Consider the following 20,065-nt stretch of genomic DNA (forward strand, 5'->3'; position numbering starts at 1 on the left):
GCTCCGCTCTGATCGACAAACAATAACATGTTGACTCCAAAGCCAAGAATTGATCGCTTGAAATTGGAAAATAATAATTTCAGCGCTTCGCAACATTCTTGGCTTTGGAATCAATAATTCGGAAAGAAGCTGAAAATTACGGCGTTCCGCAACAAACATTTATTATAATTATAAGGAAATAAATAATTAATTCACGTTGAATTGATAAATTACAATAACACCAAAACGTTTATTTTGGTTATGCACCTTAGGATCTGTAAGGTTTTTTTTAAACAAAATGGAGAGAGGGAGAGAGAGAAAGAGTGTGTGTGTGTGTGTGTGTGTGTGTGTGTTTTACAGCCGTTTCACTGCTCATCGTTGTTCTCCCGCCGCGTAATTTGTCAGCTCCGCTCCGCCCGTCTATTGTTCGTCACTGCTTTCTTTCTAAAGACGGGCGCTCATTTGTTAACTTTAACATCATATAGCATGGAACAGAAGGCTCAGATCAAAAAATGACTCAGGACTTTTCGACTTGGATTTGTGTCCTCTAACTCATGGTATACTTCAGGTCCCTTTGTTTTGTTACATCCTGTATATAATATAATACTTACATTTCATTACGCTGTCGAGCATGGACTCTCCCGCACTGTCTTGCCTCTTTCTGCCTTTTTTGGGGTGATGTTTCCAATTTGTCATGTGATAGTTGCGGTAGTTTTTGGGAGAGCACGGCATGAGGAAAAAGTTTATGTCGTTTTAAATCTATAACAATCATACAATACACAAGTCTCAATAGAAATATGAAGATTAAAAAAACACTCATCCTGAGGATAATACTTTTTTAAATTATCTACGAGTTATATACTTTAATTTTATAACAAATACGAAACTTTCATAAAGACTATATCAGAAATAACTTGAAACTACTTACTTCAAGGAAAATAGTCTTTAGCTAAAAAGTGTTGGGAGCAAACACGCATTGATGATGATGCCGGTTTGCCCATCTTCAAAGTTCTCTTCTATTTTTTCTTTAATTCTTCGCTTTTTGGAAAGAAATCTAAATTGATTGTTGGTGAAAAATACGTGGAACATTGAGGAACACAATAATAATTTGTGTCTTTCTTCTTTTTTTCAGGAGGAGAGCTATTTTTCTCGTTTGTATGCTCCATTTCTACTGTAACCTTGCACAAACTGTCTCATTTACGCCAGTTTGCGATCCGGCCGCTAGGCGCGTTGGGGAGAATCTTTGCGTCGCCAATACGGTTCCGCGCGGCTGGACGCACCAATCAGCGCGCGCGGTTGAGCTGGCCGGAATGGGAACGCTTATCAAACCTGGCGCGTGGCGTGTAGGTCGCGCGTGGTAGCACGTGGTTGTGCTATAGTAAGCCGAGCGCACGCACGTGCTCGGCTTCAAGTACGGCGGTTGGCTGGTCGGTCCAGTGTGGCGGTACGGCGGAGTGTTTCTAAGAGAGTCAAATTAACAATTCCTATTAAAATAACAGCAATTATTAAGTGAGCAATATATGTTTTTTTACAACAAATAGCAATATTTGAAAAACGGACTTAGACTACTTTCAAAATAAGCTGCTCATTAGTATAAAAAAAGTATATTTTGTCTTAAGATACTTCCAGCTTTGCATACCTTATTGGCGAAAGTGCAATAAGTTTTAACATAAAATTAGATAGTTTATTAAAGTAATACAGTATAATGTGTTTTTATAAGATGGCTGTCATCAGTCGACAACGACACAGCTAGGTCCTATTGTAAAGCTTGCCATACGTCCCTACGAGCCCACAAAAAAGATTTAGAAGATCATGCCAAGACGAAAAAACATGTGGAGAAGGCTAATAGGTTACTCCCGGATAAATCACAGCAAAAGTTGAACAATGTTGTTGTTATAAAACATAACACAAAGGAGAGAGAAATACAGATAGCAGCGTACATTGCTCTTAGGAGTTCAATAAGAGCTGTCGACGACTTTAGTGAATTATTAAATACTTTTTCAATAAAGGACAATCTTCTTGAAAACATGATACATATGCATAGAACCAAGTGCACTATGATAATAAAAAATGTAATATTCCCAACATTCCTCAAAGATCTCATAGACGACATAGGAGTCAAATTTTACTCGCTCAAAATTGACGAGTCAACGGATGTTTCCGTTTGCATATATATCTGTTTATGTGTAAGGTATGTAGTGGTGATATTTTTTAGAATATACCTAATATTTTTTAGAATATAAGCATGCATTTTTTTGTGTTACAGGTATTTTTCTGAAAAGAATGGGCGAATTGTAACAACATACCTGGGACTAATCCAGATCGTTCAGGCAACAGCAAATTTGCTAACTGAGGCAATATTGCAATTTATTAATAAAATAGGACTCAAAATAAAAAATTTGATAGGATTGGGAACAGACGGAGCGAGCAACTTATGCGGCAAAAATCACTCCGCATATACTTTTTTGAAAGAAAAAGCTCCGAAGCTTTAACTAGCAAGGTGTATTGCTCATTTTCTACATCTGTGTGCGTCGAAAGTTGCAGATAGTTTGCCTTGTGCTATAGATTTTCTGTGCAAGGAGTTGTATAATTGGTTTAGTGTAAACACAATTAGACGAGATAAATTCAAGAAAATTTTTGATTTGATCTCGACCAACACAGATAATAAAGTACGTCAGTTCTTGCAGCTAAGTAGTACCCGTTGGCTTGCAAGAGGAAATGTTCTCAAAGTTATTTTGTCCCAATATGTAGAAATAAAATCATATTTTAGCCTGCTCGTTGAATCGGAAAGAGATTATAAGTTGAGAATTATAAATGAAATTCTGTCAGATGATAAAATTAAATTATATATGATTATTGTGAATTCTAGATGAAGTGAATACAGTTAATGTTCATTTCCAACAAGATAATACCGACTTATTCAAGGTATACAGAGAACTCTATTCTCTTCTTTTGAAAAATCTAAGAATTGTTTTTAAACCTATTTTTCTGGAAAATCCAGATGAATTTGTAACGAACGCCCCTCCACTTCACGTGCGCCGTTAATCCGCTCCGTCCACCCGAACATCGCACCGACAAGCACCACGTGCGCGCACCGAGCTAACCTACCGTCGCGATCACGCGGCAGCACGCGCGCCGCCCGTGGCGTTCGGCAACGTTCCCACTCCGGGCCTGCCGACCAAGTGCGCGGATTGGTCCGCCCTATGTAACGCTGGGCGATGGCGGTGGCGGTCGCTCGTCGCAGCGGTACCAACTCTACCCACTTGGTGAAATGATCTTGCAAGACCAGTAGCCAAATAGCTCCGTTGGTGGACCGCGGGAGGGGTCCTACTAGATCGGTGGTGACCTGTTCCCAGTGCGCCTCCACGTGGGACGCGTGCATTAGTCCGGCCAGCCGGACTAATTGGCCACTCTTGTGCGTCTGGCAATTGGCGCACGCCCATACGTGACGCGCGATATCAGAAAACATTCCCGGCCAGTAGTAGTGTTGCGCGGCTCGGGCAATGGTTTTAGTGATGCCGAGGTGACCGGCGGCAGGGTTGTCGTGTACCCGTGCTAGCACGGCTCCTCTCTCGTCGCGAGGTACGCATCGCCCGATGTAACGCTGGTGGTTTTCGGTCGGTTCGGAGAGGATCAGGTTACGGTTGCGGATAAGCTCGCCGGATTGGCCGGGTTCGGGAAAATAATCGCACTCGGAATTTAAATAGAAAATAATAGATCTTTATTTAGACCTTAATTACATAAAGAGATCGTTGCTTGATCATAACGCCTCGTAACAAATGGACTCGGCCGTAGAGAAAACGTGATTGGCTCTCGGAGATCGCGGTAACCAATTGCCGCGGTTCGAAACGCTAAGTCTAATATCGCAAAACAAAATCAAGTGCCGTTCGGAATAACAAAATGATATATGCTAAAAAAAAGAAAAAAACTTAATAGCGATAATAATCTATACGAGTAATACGGAGTTCGCGCGGTTTAAGCGGACACGGTGTCCGGATTGGTCGGGGAGTCGCGGAACGCGAAGTCGGTGTGACGGTGGCGATTCCGCGCTTCGCCCGAGCCGCCTCGTGCAAGGGAGGCGAGGATATCGCCAGAGCGCGGATGCTCTGACGATGTTCGGGTTACTATAGTGAGTCCTCCCTGAGGGAGAGGACGGAGTTTATCGGCCAGGGATACCTAGCCTACGGACTCGACGAGGATGCTCGTCGGGGACGGTGATTCGCCGAGGATGGTCGGCTACGGAACGCGGCGAGAATGCTCGCCGTGATTGGAGCAGGTGTTCAGAAGCTCTGGGTTAACCGAGGATTCTCGGCTGTCGGGACGATGAGGACCTTCGTCGGGAATACTAGGAGAAGCGAGTATTCTCGTCCTCCCAGGAATCGGAGGTGCGGTCGAGTATGCTCGACCTGTCAGGTTCGGTGGACCGGGAAGATCTGACTCGGTGTTCCCACTGCCGGCTTATATATCCGAACGCGCGGTTGGGCGGACCAATCCGCGCGCTCGGTCGGCAGGAGTGGAAACGTTGCCGAACGCCACGAGCGGCGCGCGTGCTGCCGCGTGATCGCGACGGTAGGTTAGCTCGGTGCGCGCACGTGGTGCTTGTCGGTGAGATGCTCGGGTGGACGGAGCGGATTAACGGCGCGCGTGAGGTGGAGGGGCGTTTCGTTACAAATTTAATGATCGCAATTTATCCAAAATATCAAATATTTTAAGTAATGAACTGTGAGTCAAATACCTGTAGATGTGTTAGATTTTGGGTATGAATACCGTATGGCCGTCAAAAGACTTAATGTAAAGAATAAGCTCCCAAAAATCAAAGAGCGGTGTAAAAAATTTGTTATGATATTGTGCAAAGAATTTGTCAAGAAAATTCCACAGAATATACATATATTCAATTCCGTTAAATATTTTAGTTTAGAATAGTGCTTAAACAAATCCAAGTTGGTCGATAAATTTCGAAAATTTGCCAATAGATTTGTTGGGAAATGAGAAAGAAAAAATAAAAATCAGTAAACAATGGACAAATTTCTCTGCTTCAAGCTGGGATTTTCCTGTAACTCTTGATGTTAATGATTTTTGGATTAATATAGTGAGAAAAAAACTAATGCAGGAGGTGATTTCGTATTCAAGGAATTAGCAGATTGCACTATTTTGTGTCTTTCACTGCCTTTGAGCAATGCTATAGTGGAGCGCGTTTTCTTGCATATAAACATATTAAAATCCAAAATTAGACATAGGATGAACATGGATTTGTTAGATGCTTTAATTAGATGGCATATTAAAAATTTTGCTTCATCAAAGGAAATGTTGTCATAACTTAGTTCAAATATGTATGATCAACATAAGAAGGCAGAGAACAATGAGGATGGTAGAGAAAGTGATAATTATACTGAATGTAATAATGATACCACTGAATTATTTCAAGATTTTTAGTTAACTTAGTTTTTTAGTTCAAAGTGCAATTAATCTTAAGAATAAATGTTTGTGATACATAGTTTATTATTATTATTTAATGTAGAATATCGTTATTTTTATGTTATAAATTGTCACGCACTTTTCGGACGCCGGAGAGCAACGGCGAAGTACGCGATCAAACAAGGTAGCGGAAACGCTACACGACGCGCGCGAGAGAGCGACGAGAATACCGACAGCTAGATTCCAACCAAATAGCGAAATTGGGCGCCAGACGCGATTACGCCGGTCGCGTCGCCGGGTTCACTTTTCCACGCTAAACGCCAATTCGTATCACGCGATAACTCGTCACACAAAAGCGGAATCGTCGCTCGCACGCGGCCAGCTAGCTCCTCTAACCGGTAGAGGGGCGGGGTAGCGGAGACAGGGACAAAGCGGCTCTCTTACTGGAGGAGACGGGTAGGCGAGAAATTAAGTAAAGTCAGGCCGATATAACAGAGAGAGAGAACACATGTATTGCAGTGAATAATAGCGATGGTATACAATCAAATAAGAAAAAAGAGCGGTTAGCGTAGTAAAGAAAAACAACGAGATAAGGAGTAGACAACAGAAATTAGTAAGCCGGACGCGAGAATTATTTCGACTCCGGCCATAATTACGCGACACGCGCCGATCACGACGACTGGTCCTGCGTGAAGCGCGGCAGTCAATCACGCGCGCTCTGACCGGCGCGGCAAGAACGCGAACGCGGAGCCTCCGCTAAAGCGAGCCCCGCAAGTCCATGACGAAAGCGCGTACAATAAGATTCGCGCCGGAGACAACGCAGTCGCCGGAACCGCGCTACAAAATGAATAAAACACGCACGCCGTAACAACGCACCGATAACCCGAGCGGCCGTGCGATCACGGCCGTAACACGACTCGCGCACGTGCGCGAGGGCTTTGCGGCTTCCCGTAAAGCCGGTCGCTCGCGAACTTCTACGGCGGGACAGCCGAAACACACGCGGCAGCCGACAGCTGGATGCCTCGACGAGGTCTCGCGCTTGAGGTGGAGAGCCAGCCAAACACCAAGAAGCAAGGTGCGTTCAATCGCCACGCGGCGGACGCACTCGCACACGAACCTAATGGCTCCACCTCAGAACGCGAGCCGGTCGACACCGACAGCTCGTGGCTTTACACGAAGGTTAGAGGGTCACCTCGACTTCCGCACGGTCCTCCTTCGGGTCCTCGGGTGTCCTCAACTCGCTCGCCAAGGCCGGGCACTCCTTCCGATAGCGGACAGGCCGATAGCTGACCGATATCTCGCACTCGCTCGCTCGTTTCCACACACGCTCAGTTCGCCGGGTCGCACGCAAAAGCCGAGAGGATCGCGCTCGATGCGCGATCGATGAGCGCTACCCCTCCTACAGGGTGCGCGATATCCTTGCGCCTAGCGGCGCGGCCTATCAGCGGCCGCCCTTATCTAGCCGTGACGTCACGGCAGCGCAGTGTCGGGTCTCCGCAGGTGTCGTGCGGTCCCCGTCGGCATCCGACATCCTCGTTGTTCTCGTCGTCCCTGCGGACGATCGCAACAGAATTTCCCCGCGACGATTCTTCGCCACTACCATTCTCGACGGACAGCCGGCATTCGACGGCCCTACTCCTGGCCGTTCGTCCGCCCTGGCCTGTCCCTCGGCTGCGCCAATTGCGAGCCTCTTTTGCGTGGCGCATCGCTGTCACCACGTCGAGTCTCGTCCTTCTCTCCGCCGTCGGTTTTCCGTGCGCCGGCCCTGGACGATCGCCTTCTCCTTGTCCTGCGGCGGCCCATCCTCCTCGCTGCGGCTGGTCCTCAGGCGACGTTTGTCGAGGTGCCCGCGGATACATGAAATGAGCCGCGAATAAATAAATAAAACCAATACGCGCCGCAGTCCCGCCGGAGATCTCGCTCTCTCGCTGAGTGCCCGACCCGGTCCCACGCGCCTCCCTGCGCTATGCTCAGGCGGAGGACGAAGTGGCGAGGCAGATAAAACTGCCACGTCACAAAATAAACAGATTGTTTATATCGTGTATTATTTGCGTTTTTTATTGCGAATAAATCAAAACAACTAAATAACAATTAAAAAATTTAACATACAGATACAGTAAGTACGTTTCTTATTTCTGTACCATAAACAGAATTCTTTTCTTGTGTTGTGTAATGTTAGCATTACTTTGTAACGCTGGTACTTTTCTGGGCGATTACGGGATTGCGTTCGGGATCGGTTGCTCGGATGTGCTCGCCGGATGCCAAGGTTTTTCGGTAGTAATGAGAACTTCGTGTTGAGTATGATAATACAAACGTAACAATATATTTATCAGATGTAATTGAAATACACAAGTAATACCGAAGCAATCGGAGTTGCTCGGTTAAATAATAATCAGTCCCGCGCAAAATAAAAGAACGGACAAAATATAATTCGCGGCGTAACTTAAGGCGATGCTGGACCGGTCTCTACACGTGCGTATTTTTGTGCACAGATAACTTTTAATTGGCTTAACAGATCGCAAAATCCTTTTACACAATTAAAGTAGTGACAAAAACACAGTTCGCTAGCTATAATTTAATACAAAAAACGAAAGTTGATTAAAAAATTATAATATAATTGTCGGTTTCTGCAGCCGACTCGTGACAACATGTGCTCATATAAAAATTGTAGACATTGTATGTATAAAATAAGTAGCTAGCGAATTGTGAATTAAATCAAAGAATAATATGGCGCTTGCAGAATGATCCTAGAAGCTCTAGTATAAAAGATATAAGTGTATGAAAATTGTTTATGTAATTTTATCGTGATGTTGGTGCGAAGAGCACTAGTTTAGTTGCTCGATATTCCGACGGAGGCGCTGTAATCGAATTTGCAGCGAAGCGTATCGCTGAATCATTACAACGACCTAATTTATCGACCTTACTCAGGCTCGTAAAACTTTTTTAGTGCCCTGACAAAAATTTTTGCATCTAGCGTAACAATGCCGTTGATCGTAAAATCATAATAAAAATATATAACGGCTATAAAGTCTGTATCAGATTACGCATTAGATATAGAGAATTGCGAGTTGAAAATTAGAATCCAACCAGTCAAAACAAAACGCAAAATTCAAATTATCTGACTGATCAAATTCTAATTTTCAACTTGCAATTCTCAATAATTTGATGCAACCTTTAAATTCTTTTTAAGAGAAATATTCAAATTGATATTCACTTAGATTATAAAATGTAATAAAAGCAATTACATTTTATAATCTATGTGAATGCTTTGAAATTTGTTTACACACACACACACACACACACACACACACACACACACACACACACACATGTATGTATATATAAATGCTTGAAATCATGTTTTGTTGCCAGAAAAAAACGTTGAAAATATAATACTAAAAGAAAATAATACTATAAGAAAATATAATACTATAAGAAAATAAATCTTTTGTAGATAGACTTTCGAAAAAATGTTATTTTGGTATACTTTTATGAATTATACGTTATTATACAAATTAGGAATACAATATTAGGAAATTTAAAAATGCTCTTCTACTATCAATTCAATTAAAATTTCTCAAGAACACAAAAAATAGATTTGCCATAAAAATTTACAATGAGTGTTTTAAAAACATTAACAAAAGTTTAATAATTTTTACATATGTTTTTACATATATTTTGTGTCCAATTTTAAGTTAATTTTATTGTAGAAGAGCATTTTTGAATTTCTGGTTTTCTTTTAATACATTTTACAAAAAAAAATTTTTTGACCCGAAGAATCGAACCTCGAACCTTCAGCATAGCAGTCAAGAATCATGACCGTGCAACCACGAAGGTCAATTTACAATTCTTCTTCCGTAATGGTACTACAGCTGCTAAAAGTATTTGATCTTTTTCTCAAAAATGCTTGAACAACGGGTTCTATCGCAGTAAATGTATGAATGAATATTACAATCATATCAAATTTTATAAAATCAATGACTAGAAACCGAGTTCCTCTCGTTAACGCAATACTGAAAAATTTTCGTCGCATGGTCGGCAAATCGAGATCGGAAATTACGTATCTACAGCTGCAACGAGAGAAAAGCAGACAGCTCGAAACGTTAGAGGATAGTTGAAGAGAGAAAGGGAACGCTTGAGAGAGAAGGAAACAGAAGAGTCTTCTCCGACTCAACGGCGCGCCGTTGCTTGTACGATCACGTCGTATGCTTTCTCTCTTAATCCAGCGTCAAGCGAGAAAGATGCGTGGGGAGCTCTTCTGTCTCCTTCTTTCCCAAGCGGTTTCTCTCCTTCTCGACTATCCTCTTCTGTCTCGAGTGTTCTCGCTTTCTCTGCAGTGTTGCTGGCTTGTCCTGTAATGAGGACAAGCCGGCAACACTGCATAGCTTAGTGAAACGATTTCAGATTTTCGTCTTGCGGAACCGAGTTGCGACGCGCGCGCGCGCGCGCGCGCGACGTATTGCTATTCTATGTTTCTCACTTATATACATATATATATATACATATATATATATATATATATATATATTTATATATTTATATATATATATATACACACACATGAATAATTATACGTATATTGAACATACGTTCAATTTATATGTATATATATATATATTTTTTTTTTCCAATCTCGATTTTCCGACCATGCGACGAAAATTTTTCAGTATTGCGTTAACGAAAGAAACTCGGTCTTTAGTCACCGATTTTATGAAATTTGATATAATTGTAATATTTATTCATACATTTACTGTGATAGAACTCGTTCAAGCATTTTTGAGAAAAAGATCAACACTTTTAGCAGCTATAGTACTATTATGGAAGAAAAATTCTAAATTGACCTTTGTAGTTGGACGGTCATGATTCTTGATTACTATGCTGAAGGTTCCAGGTTCAATTCCTCGAGACAAAATTTTTTTTTGCAAAATGTAGTATTGAAAAAAACCAGAAATTCAAAAATGTTCTTCTACAATTAAATTAACTTAAAATTGGACACACAGTTAAAAAATTTAACACTTTTTCTGACGTTCTTAAAACACTCATTGAAAATTTTCATGGCAAATATATCATTTGTTTTATGTTAATATCATTTGTGTTCTTGAGAAATTTTAATTTAATTGATAATACAAAAGCATTTCTAAACTTCCTAATATTTTGGTATAATAACGTACTTAGCATAAAATATTTAAAAATGATTTACAAATTATATATGTTACTGTAAAAGCCCGAATTACGGTAAATCCTAAGATTTTCCAGTAAAACCTAAGATTTACCAACACTTAATGGTAAAAGTCCGAACAGTTCTGTAATCATCGTTCATTTCGAACTTTTACCACCATTCACTTGGTAAATCTTAGGATTTATCTCAAAGGCACGGTAAATGTTGAAAAAGACATGTCATAACGTGTTCGGCGCAAATTTTATTTGTGTTATTTTTTACTATTCAAGAAGTATTTTAAAGGTGTTTTCAAATGACTAGTTACGAAAAATTAATAAATAAAAATACCAAATGAAAATAATTTAAAATAGGTAGGGATTTGATTACTTAGTAATATAAATGATTAATAATTACTCTCATATGATACATAAAAATGTGTAAAGTTTTGACTGATAGTTAAATGAAATAAATGCTAGACAAATATATATTTGTATAGCATAATTTATTATACATTTAATTCCTAATTAAAATCTTTAAAATATTTTATAAATAATCATCTAAATAATTTATATTTTATTTATTTTAATCTCTATATCTGTGTCGCGCTTTCCTGCTTCCTTTCCCTTTAAAAAATGTCCTTTTCAAAAATGTAAATTCGTGTAGCATCGTAAAATAAAATAGTAATTTGTTTAACGAAGTAGAGCTTTTTAGCTATGAAATGTTTTTTTCAGAATTTCATTATCATCATTTTTTACAAAGTTTTACACTTAAAATATTTGTCTATTTTTCGGAATCAGAATAATGTTTGATCAATTTTGTTGTTATGAAATATATAATGATAATTATCTTATTTGCTATTTAATTTTTAATAATAATAATTTGTTTATTTAGGTAGTGGTATATTACTTTTTTAATATATGCTATTTGGAATATATACAGGGTGTCAGGTAACGATCGCCCGTGGTTTCGTGGATTGATAAATCAAGTAAAATTGAGCAGAAAAGTCCTTTACCATTTTTTAATATTTGCCATAGTTAACGAAATAAAAATTAATAAAGTCTGCGAATAAGCGCGTATCACCGCGCGCAAGGACCGCCCGCCGGTCGCCGAGACGAGCCGAGACGTAGGCAGCCGCGGCTGTAGGCGCGGCGCTGTGCGGTGAGGAGGGAAAACAGCTGCTGCTTTTCCTTCCTCACCGCACAGCGCCGCGCCTACAGCCGCGGCTGCCTACGTCTCGGCGATCGGCGGGCGGTCCTTGCGCGCGGTGATACGCGCTTATTCGCAGACTTTATTAATTTTTTTTTCGTTAACTATGGCAAATATTAAAAAATGGTACAGGACTTTTCTGCTCAGTTTTACTTGATCTATCAATCAACGAAACCACGGGCGATCGTTACCTGACACCCTATATATATATATATATATATATATATTTGTTATAGGATAATATTGGATATTGGATAATTGTTAGTCGGTCTTATTAATTTTGGTTATTGTCATACATATATAAGGTATATGATTCGTTATTCATTGAATTAATTATCAATTTGTAGTTTTATTGTACTTTTCTGTCAGTTCTGAGTCTTGGTTGTACGTTAATTCAATTTACCTAAAAACACAAGTGATACTATTTCTGTATTTTAACAAAGAAATTTTTCTATGCTAACCCATGTGGTACTCTCTTTAATTTCTATACAAAACATAAGTGATTGTATTTCTGCATTTTCATTGAAAAATCTTCCTATTTCTAACCCAAGTAGTATTTACTTAAAAATAAATATTTTTTATTTATTTAATCCAACCTAAATGTATTCTTCCCAAAAAATGTATGAAATCTTTAAATTGCGCCATTTATAAAGAGAATATGTTGCTCTTTGAAATAATTGCTGTACTACTTTTAACAAATAAAATGCAAGTGATAGTATCTTTATTTTTTAAATAAAATCCAAGTGGTATCTTTAATTCCTTTCTAAATAAAATTCGAGTGATACTATCTGTGTATTTCTATTGAAAAATTTTTCTGTTTTAACCTAAGTAGATGTACATAATTTTAAAAAGTTTCAAAGGAATATATAACATTTAATCTTAAAGAATTAAGGAAAAAACAGAAATGAGAAAGTTTTATTAAAATATAAAATTTTTTAACTACAAAAAATTGCCGCTGCTAGATGTTTAAATATCTAAATAAAATGTTGTAAAATATTTATTATAATAGTTATGGTAACTTAGATAATTATAATAATTTACAATGTTACTTGTAAAAATTATAATGATTTACAATGTTACTTGTAAAAGAAACAAGTGTTGAAGAAATTTACTCATTAACTTACTTCGCGTAATTACTTTATTTTATAACGCATATCTTACAAGTGTTACATTTATCGCATTCTTTCTTATGTCAATTCTTTTCATTGCTTTTCTTATCTAGCAGCGGCAATTTTTTGTAGTTAAAAAATTTTATATTTTAATAAAACTTTCTCATTTCTGTTTTTTCCTTAATTCTTTAAGATTAAATGTTATATATTCCTTTGAAACTTTTTAAAATTATGTACATCTACTTAGGTTAAAACAGAAAAATTTTTCAATAGAAATACACAGATAGTATCACTCGAATTTTATTTAGAAAGGAATTAAAGATACCACTTGGATTTTATTTAAAAAATAAAGATACTATCACTTGCATTTTATTTGTTAAAAGTAGTACAGCAATTATTTCAAAGAGCAACATATTCTCTTTATAAATGGCGCAATTTAAAGATTTCATACATTTTTTGGGAAGAATACATTTAGGTTGGATTAAATAAATAAAAAATATTTATTTTTAAGTAAATACTACTTGGGTTAGAAATAGGAAGATTTTTCAATGAAAATGCAGAAATACAATCACTTAGGTTTTGTATAGAAATTAAAGAGAGTACCACATGGGTTAGCATAGAAAAATTTCTTTGTTAAAATACAGAAATAGTATCACTTGTGTTTTTAGGTAAAATTAAAGATAAGGTGCGCGCACACACATAAATACCGCCTTTTTTTTACCTTTTTTTGAAAAGGTAATTTTGTACTGATATCACGCGTTTTGTAGTGTTAAGCAATAATATACTTTTGTAGACTTAAAGTTAAACGTAATTACCACATAGGTTAGCATAGAAAAATTTTTCTGTTAAAATACACAAATAGTACCACTTGGGTAAATACTACTTGGGTTAGGAATACGAAGATTTTTCAATGAAAATGCAGAAATAGAATCACTTAGGTTTTGTATAGAATTAAAGAGAGTACCACATGGGTTAGCATAGAAAAATTTCTCTGTTAAAATACAGAAATAGTACCATACGATATACATGCATCACATCACATGAGATGCGCATGACGTGCATAATGCATTATATATCCTCGTTTAACGTTAGTTAGTTGAAAAACAACAAGGATAAATGATGCATCGCATGTTATGTTATGCGTGAATCGCATGTTATGTTATGCATGAAAAGGAACGCACCCATAATCACATAAAACGGCTATAATGAGCACCACTCCGTGTCGAAAACATATACAAGTTTCTCTTAGCGACGATCGGCAAAAAGAATGTCGTCTGTCCCGCAAACCGAGATATATTGCCGATTCAGTTCAGGTTAAGGGTTAGGAAAGCCATGATATCACGACCATGATGTAAGAAGAAAGGTGAAACAAGTAACCAGATGCGCAGTAGACCATACTCTAGACCAATCAGAACTGGGTCCAAATTTTGAGATTCAATATGGCTACGACTCCGGTACTGGGACGTATATATACTTGTATTTATACGTGAATCTGAGATAATTGGTGAACCGAAGAAATTCAAAGCTACTTAAAAAAAGAAGAACGTGAAGATAAGGTTGAGACTTTGTACATTAATGAAAATTGTGATTTCAAATTTTTTAAACTTGGATTAGAAGAAATTTGGAAAGTTATAAGAATGAGCTTATGTGTATGGCTAAATTGTTATATTTCATGTTTATAACAACAATGTTTATTGCAACAGTGATTTGTGTTAAAGATAATAAATTTCAAGTATTTTTACATTTTTATATATTTTTTTTTTAACAACTTCTACATTTTAAGTATGTGTGACTACATATGATTGTTTCGTATTTAAATTGCGCGGATATATTTGGACCCAAATTTCATTGGCGCATCACATTGAGCCACGCCTCTTACCGCGCATCGAGCCGCCGACGATGCGCGTTGTTTCACCTTGTTTTTTACATCATGATCACGACAATCATTGTCGCGACACTCGCGGCCATCGTGATGCATCACATGGTTGCATGCGGGCTGATATAGTGTAGAGTCCCTAGAAGTAGAGAGTCTGGACATCTGCCCCTAAAATGTCGGTGATGAATATGTCAGTGTATGTACATATATGTATACATATGTATACCTTATGTGTGTGTATGTTTATCATTGTGTGCACATAAACGTGTTGTATGCTGTTATCGCATTGGCTAAAGAGGATTAAATAAGGATCCGTATTGGTGCTGCCATTTTAGGTGCAGTCCAATCACGTGGAACCCCGAAATGTCCAGACTCTCCACTTCTAGGGACTCTAATATAGTGTAGTAACGAGCGCCACTCGTTACTCGTGTCGAAAAAATGTACTGGACAAGATTCGCTTGGCGACGATAATAATAATGACGTATCTTAAATGTAAATCGTCGAGATTTGGACTTTGCGTCGCGATATCTCCGCTCGTAGGGCACGGAGAGAAAAAATAAAAACACTTTTATTATGCAATTTTCCTCAAGCTATCGATTGAGACTACTCGGAACTTGATCGGTTCAGCCGTTACTGAGATCTGATAATCTCATTATGCTTGAACTCGCTGACTCGCGTAAAAGAGGCGCTGGTCTTTCTCGCTGACGCTGATGATGACGCTAACGCTGATGATGAAAAAAAAAAAAAAAAAATAACGCGAGACGCGACCGCGCCTCCTGATTTATATCTTGTCGCTACTACTGTCAATTCTACCATGACTACCACAAGTCTTTTTGAAGCTATTTTTCGTAATTTACTTTCCAATTGCCTGTATCTCGTTTTTCTTTCTAGTACTAGTGCTAATAAAGCTTGCGTCAAAATCTATATGACTTGGGAACACGTATCACTGAGAAAACTTGCTGTCTATTTTAGACTTTTTGACATTCATTGGTCAAAAAATTAGAATTGAACATTAACTTAATTTTCTAGAATTATATAGTTCTTGAGTAGAATGTATAGGCGGATTCTAACTCGGGGATCTCAGGGGGGTGCGGGGAAGGGGGGGAATATTTCGGGTCGCGCGGGCGGACCTAACCGGCGATAAGGTCCCGCGGGGGGACCTAACCGGCGATAAGGTCCCGCGGGTGGACCAAACCGGGTGGAGGAGGGGGAGGGGGGATTAAATCGGGGACACGTGTACGAACATAACCGGTAGTTCTGCGTAATCAATGTTTATATAAACAGAGATAACGATTCGAGGACCATGTTCTTGGCCGATGTTTAAATAAATTTGACACCTTTGAAATGTGTCGCGTGGAGGCAACTGGCCATTTAATGTAAACATGGACCATGTACCTGTCACTCTGTTTACATAAACATAATAAATCACATCGCGAGGAGGTGTGTATGACTGTTCTTTGAAATCGGAAATGTCTGTCATCACGAGGGAGATAAGCGATACGATGGCGAAGGGGTGTGCGCGGCTATTTCCGCGGGGTCCGCCGCCGCCGCCGCCGCCGCCGCCGCCGCGTACGCGGAGGGGATGCGCGCTGTCTAACGCGGGGTCCGCTGGGGCGATCCGCCGCGTGCGTGGAGGGGATGCGCGCTGTCTAACGCGGGGTCCGCTGGGGCGATCCGCCGCCGCCGCTGACACCACCACCACTATCACTATTGTTTTTCCTTCTCCTTGTCCTTGTCCTTCTCCTCCTCCTGCTCCTCCTTGTTCTCCTCCTTGTCCTCCTCCTGCTCCTCCTCCTCGTCCGGAGCCTGATCTTGAGAAGGTCCGAACTGATCTTGAACCCTCTCATCCTTCTCCTCTTCCTGCTCCTCCTTGTCCTCCTCCTTGTCCTCCTCCTGCTCCTGCTCCTCCTTCTCCTCGTCCGAAGCCCGATCTCGTGAAGGTCCAGCCTGACCTTGAGCCCTCTCACGTCGCATAAAATCTAATAAAGCTGCCCCCCGACCACGAGGAGCAGCTTCGGCAGCATGTAGATGACGAGGCGGGCGTATGGGCAGGTCTAAACGGGGGATGTTTAATCGACCACCCCCGCGACCGCCTAGAAGCGCATAGCGATCGAGATGAGGTCGGCGTATAGGCTGCATGTCCATACCGGGGAAGGGCAACAAGCGGCCATTCCCGCGACCACCATGGAAAATTGGTCCATCGGGCCAATCATTGTCTATGACCGCAGCACGACGGCGATTGGCTGGTCCTTCCAGCCTAAAGTAACGCAAACGAGCACCCAGCTCGCGAGCACCCAGCTCGCGAAAACGTATTATCAACTCCCGGAAACTTATAGGTTGACGCGGTTCAGGCACCACTAAACCTAATTCTATTTCCGGAAGCGATATTTGCACGGGAATATTTGGACCGTAACCCATTTTTGCGTTGTTACAGTCGCGCGAGCTAGACTGAGACTGAAGAGCTAGAGCATTCTCCGTCGCTAAGACCTAACTTTACTCTCGTATACTCGCATCTTTTTAGCCTACGATTGAGCATTTGAAACACATGTTTTTTTTTAGCCTTACTTTATTCTCGTATACTCGCATCTTTTTAGCCTACGACTGAGCATTTGAAACACATGTTTTTTTTAGCCTGACTTTATTCTCTTATACTCGCATCTTTTTTAGCCTACGACTGAGCATTTGAAACACATGTTTTTTTAGCCTGACTTTACTCTCGTATAATCGCATTTTTTTTTTAGCCTGACTGTACTCTCGTATCTTCGCACATTCTTTTTAAAATATTTCAAAACTAAATATCGTGGTATTGATACTAATGTATAACTGTGGATTTTTTTTGGAAGAGGAAAAATAAAAAAAAAGGTTGCAATTTTAATTTAATAATAAACAATTTATTGTCTGTTGTGAATACATTGTTTATGCAGTAAAAAATAAAGCTAACAGCTCACAATCGACGAGTTGACGCATATCGAAGATATTGCTCTCGCGTATCGCTTTTTCTTGATTCATTACATTGGACGCGATGTTTAAGAATTGTGTGTACTTAACATCGACTGTATCAACGATTCTAACTAAGCGCTCGAACATTACGTTGATACACTCGTACAAACTGAACATACGATGTAACGTGGATTCAATCACTGTCACATACACGTTAGAAGATTCGAGACGTATGAGCCTAACGTCATTCATCACACTAACATTGTTAAGGGTCCGACGCTTATAAAATTGTCCTTGTAGTCATTCCGAATTAATTTGGAAATATTCCATCGTTGCTCGTAGAGACCTTTCCACGTTTCAACAGACAGTATCAATTCTCGTCCTTGATGATCTCCTATGGCGATCTCCACGTAACTCGGTGGACCGACGTTAATTCCAATCTCCAAATACTTGTAACTCGTAGCTGTCAAAGCGTAACGTCTGCTCAATAAGCGCGCTGTACGACGCTCCGTCGAAATGCTGTAAAAGAAAATCAAAAATTTATCACACAACGTTGCATAAACGCTATTAGAATATCGAAACTTACCCATTGCATTCCTTCTTCACTTCACCACTGTACAGTGTGTTACCTCCCTCGGCAAAGTACATTGCGAATCGTTCGTTCGAACCTCTGATGCAATACTGATGTTGCAAGAAATTATGATGCTTATTTGAAGATTAATGCTTCTGCACTTTTAAGGAGAGGGGTGGCTTCCCCCTCTTTCAACAATTTCATTATTGTCGTCGTTATCACTTTCACATGTCACGACACGTTTATGCTTCTGCAATTGTAAAGGAGTGGGGGATACTTTTCCCCTCTATCAAACAATTTCATCATCATCGTTATCGCTCGAACGTGTCACGACACGTTTTCGCGGTCCGGCAACGTTGTACATGAAACGTGAAACATGACATACATGAAACGTGACGTACATGAAACATGACGTACATGAAACGTGAAACATGACATACATGAAACGTGACGTACATGAAACATGACGTACATGAAACGTGAAACATGACGTACATGAAACATGACGTACATGAAACATGACGTACATGAAACGTAAAACATGACATACATGAAACATGACGTACATGAAACGTGAAATATGAAAAACGTTAATCTAAACATGAAAAACATTAAACTAAACGTGAGAAACATGAAAAAAACGTTGGAGAAACGTAGATGTAATGGAGGGGGGAAAAAAAGTGTATCTCGTATATTACGTATGTTTATTTTTGCAATTGTGTCCACCAATTGTAAAGTTTGAATACATTTTGTAATGCACAATGTTTATTCGTACGGTGTTGCCCACATTGAAAAATATTAGCATCATCTAGATTATTCAGATTATCCACGTCTTCGTAATCCACATCCAGGCTCTCGATGTATGCGTATTCTCGCCGATTGTCCAGAAGTAATTCTCCCAGACATTCTCGTTTCTCATGTCCTTTGACGTATACAATCTCCTTGTCGTCAGGATTTTCAGCACCCAGTACTGCAGTTGTAATCACTTGTCTCGCTTTCCGGTACGGAACCACCCCGTCGATGCCCCATCTTAGCCCATGATGCATGGCAGTGAGCCAGGAGGCGCAAGATCTTTCGGATTTTATCAGCCAATCCCATGGCTGGGGGCTGTCAAAGATATAATGCGCGAGAACGTTTCCCCCTCTAAGAGCGGCAAATTCTTTTACGACGAAACCTCTCAATCTTCCAAGGGGGAAACCTTGCAGATCCACGAACGTCGGCACGGACATGTCGCGGTCGAAACGAAGACTGTGGTCTACGTCGATGTATCGTATAATATATATATGCGTGGAATTAAGTGATTTTGCGCACAATGTTTGTCAACGGGTTGTACTGAATCACGCGATCGTGTATTATCAAGCAATAGGCACTAGTATTTTCTGGTACGTTATCCTTTGTCTCAAATTCCAATCGCACGTCAACGGTTGCGCTCTTGATTGATTCAACTTGCCGACTACAATCTATTATTATGAAAGGACCGTGACGTATAAAATTTGTCACTGTGAGATTCAGCTCGAGATACTCGTATCCGAGATAAGTTTTGCAGAAACGTGCATACATGTCGTACAGAATAGCCCATCTATTATTACTAATATCTAAATTCATATCTTCATAAGGATAACTATCAGAGTTCAAGTACAGTTTCACGTTGATTAAATTGCAATGGTCGAATCGGATCGTGTCCTCGGACATGACGTTTTTTCAACCGGTTTGCAGAGCAAAGATGACATATCGCGGCTTCTCGAGTTGAGTAGCGGTCTTGATAGCCCACGAGTGCTTGGTCGTACGTTGCAAAAGCGGATACTCGTAAA

General features: G+C 39.9%; 1 protein-coding gene across 1 annotated transcript; it reads right to left on the minus strand.

The window, feature by feature from the left end:
* Positions 1-17,608: 17,608 nt before the first annotated feature.
* On the minus strand, positions 17,609-18,527 carry LOC120357101. Its single transcript, XM_039446800.1, has 2 exons — positions 18,270-18,527; positions 17,609-18,202 (listed from the first exon to the last, which is right to left on the minus strand). Exons 1-2 carry the CDS (start codon positions 18,329-18,331, stop codon positions 17,935-17,937), a joined length of 330 nt encoding a protein of 109 aa, XP_039302734.1. The 5' UTR covers positions 18,332-18,527; the 3' UTR covers positions 17,609-17,934.
* Positions 18,528-20,065: the final 1,538 nt, after the last annotated feature.

This window comes from Solenopsis invicta, chromosome 3, assembly GCF_016802725.1.
Source record: "Solenopsis invicta isolate M01_SB chromosome 3, UNIL_Sinv_3.0, whole genome shotgun sequence".
In the NCBI taxonomy this organism is placed as follows: domain Eukaryota; kingdom Metazoa; phylum Arthropoda; class Insecta; order Hymenoptera; family Formicidae; genus Solenopsis; species Solenopsis invicta.